Source organism: Lucilia sericata, unplaced genomic scaffold (genome assembly GCF_015586225.1).
Source record: "Lucilia sericata isolate MDLA Ls3-8-SP2 unplaced genomic scaffold, ASM1558622v1 Contig000854F_arrow, whole genome shotgun sequence".
NCBI lineage: Eukaryota > Metazoa > Arthropoda > Insecta > Diptera > Calliphoridae > Lucilia > Lucilia sericata.
The window spans coordinates 2,501-5,000 of record NW_023994846.1 but is presented as its reverse complement, the minus strand read 5'-3'; the positions used below and the strand labels follow the sequence as shown (position 1 = coordinate 5,000).

Below are 2,500 nucleotides of genomic sequence, written 5' to 3'. Positions count from 1 at the left end.
ATATTTTTTAAACTTAAAACCAATTTACATAATGTTTGTTTAAAATTATTTTTCTAGCGTAAATTATATTTGAATTAAATAAAATAAAACAAAACAGAAACTTGTTTAAGTATGCTAATTAACTTTTGCAACTAAAAATTTTATCATAAGTTCTAAATTTCACAGTAAATGTCTTTATAATGTCTTCGTTTATCTTGAAGAACGAAAAAAATAATAAAGAAATAAAACAAACATTTTGTCTAAATAAATCTAACAACGCTTTTCAAAATCTATGATAGATAAAAAAAAACTCGTTTTATTACTTCTTCCTCTGACTAGGTTTACTCAATGAAAAGTTTGTGTTATTTTTATTACACTCACATAAATATTTGGTTTACCTGTAGAGGTGTTCAAATGGATGTGTGTGTTTGTTTAAGTCCGTATTACACATGTGGATAGAAAATTAATTTCAATTGTTTTAAAAGTTTATTTTAATAGGGAACATTACACACTTTTTATAACCGACACCAAAAAGGGAGGAAATATTACTAGACATTCCTTCGAACGTATCGCATGTAAGATACGAGGCGCCTTTCACAGCCAAGCAGCTGTTATCTTTAAACGATTTGAGAATATTGGTTAAAGGTGCAAATATCATTGGGTAACGTATCTACGCGGCCACGTGAGAGGAGTGTCCAATTGGTAGGGTTTCCATCATCCCATTCTATTGTCAGTCAATTATTCTTGATTGGACGGGAAATTGTCTAGTGAACTTTTAATAAATGTGTGGGATTCCATCACGAATCTCTATAACAACAACTTACTTTTTAATGACTGCTACATACCGTCTACATTACTCAGAAAATAAATGTTATCGGTTTTATATTCATTCATTTTCTATCCACAGGTGTAGTTATGTATGTAAATAGTATGTATGTACATCAGTATGTGTAAGAGCATTAAATATTTAACCTTGTTTTTATACTCACCAAATACCATAATGCCTGTAGCTGGTATGACATCAGAATTTGCAAATTTCCAAGATTCCGCAGTATCCGTACTATTTGAAAAGGAAAACAAAAAAACATTATACAAACGTGTTGAAAAAAAAGCACATACAATAAAAATACTGAAAACTGTAGAATATAAAAAACTACTAGATGATAAAATTCAAATGACTTGCAGTTTGCAACAAAATCTTAATCCAACTAAAATGCTTGATGCATAAGTATCTATGGTTTATTTTCATTTTTTTTTATATTTGCATATCAACTTCCTATATATTTTTTTTTGTCCTCACAGCTACTTCACAATATATTCTCTATGACAATAGTAAAACATTTAAAGGACTCTACAGTCTCATTTACATACGCTTTCACTGTAATTCTCCCCATCCTCTCTAAAATTCACTTAATTTAAATCTCAGGAAAAAAGTAGTCTAAAAAGTAGACATTTAATGTTGTTGGTCGTCAAGTATGTAAGTATTTGCTGAACTCAACTCAACTACTAAATACACGCTCGAAATATGCTGTGCAAGGACCTGTGGGGGCATATGGTGGGGTGGTTATGAGTTAATAAAACACGCGCCTCAACACACATTCTGGCCGTAAAAAAGAACGCCGCAATTAACACATTTTTACAGTTTTACAAATCTTCAATAAAAAACACCTTGAAATGTTAACACCCACGTAGGGACCATATACTTCACACATAAATAAGTTTTCGTTCACTTTTTTATTTCCTTTTTTTTTTTTTTGTTTCAATAAAAGTAAAGAAGAAAACATCAAAAAAAAAACTTATGCTTTTTTCCTTAACTTCAAGAAGCTTTAAGTGAAAGTTACACAGTAAAATTCAACAGATTTTGAGGCATTTTACTTTTGGTTGTTGGTGTACGACTTTAGGAAGAATTCTCTTAAGGAGCACTTAATGAAACAAATATTTTATTATAACGGAAAAGTGAAGGTTTTGAAGTGAACATAGTAAGTAAGAGAAGGGCCTTGTAAACGATGTTAATGAGTTGTGCTTTCCCAATAACTTACTGTGAAGGAGTCTATTAATGACTTGGAAATAAGTGTATATGTAAGTACTTACTTTTAAGCATTTAATAAATAAAATTCATATTTGTAGCTTTCGGAACAGTGATGAAGAATTTTCCAAATTCAAAGAACGAACACTCTAGCAAGCCAACCAACTAAGTAACAAACCAACGAACTAACTAGCGAACTGAAGAACTAACTATCTAACTAACTAACTAACTAACTAACTAACTAACTAACTAACTACTAACTAACTAACTAACTACTAACTAACTAACTACTAACTACTACTAACTAACTAACTAACTAACTAACTAACTAACTAACTAACTAACTAACTAACTAACTAACTAACTAACTAACTAACTAACTACTACTAACTAACTAACTACTAACTACTAACTAACTAACTAACTAACTAACTAACTACTAACTAACTAACTAACTACTAACTAACTAACTAACTAACTAACTAACTACTAACT

At 29.9% G+C, this 2,500-nt stretch overlaps 1 protein-coding gene across 1 annotated transcript in view; it reads right to left on the bottom strand.

The window, feature by feature from the left end:
* Positions 1 to 1,039, bottom strand: part of LOC119608597 (putative sodium-coupled neutral amino acid transporter 11) — a gene marked incomplete at its 5' end in the record, with an annotated part of 18,796 nt that extends 17,757 nt beyond the window's left edge. The window contains one exon of the mRNA XM_037963062.1: positions 969 to 1,039. Within this exon, the coding sequence (XP_037818990.1) occupies positions 969 to 1,039 (71 nt within the window). The remainder of the gene's footprint in view (positions 1 to 968) is intronic.
* Positions 1,040 to 2,500: the final 1,461 nt, after the last annotated feature.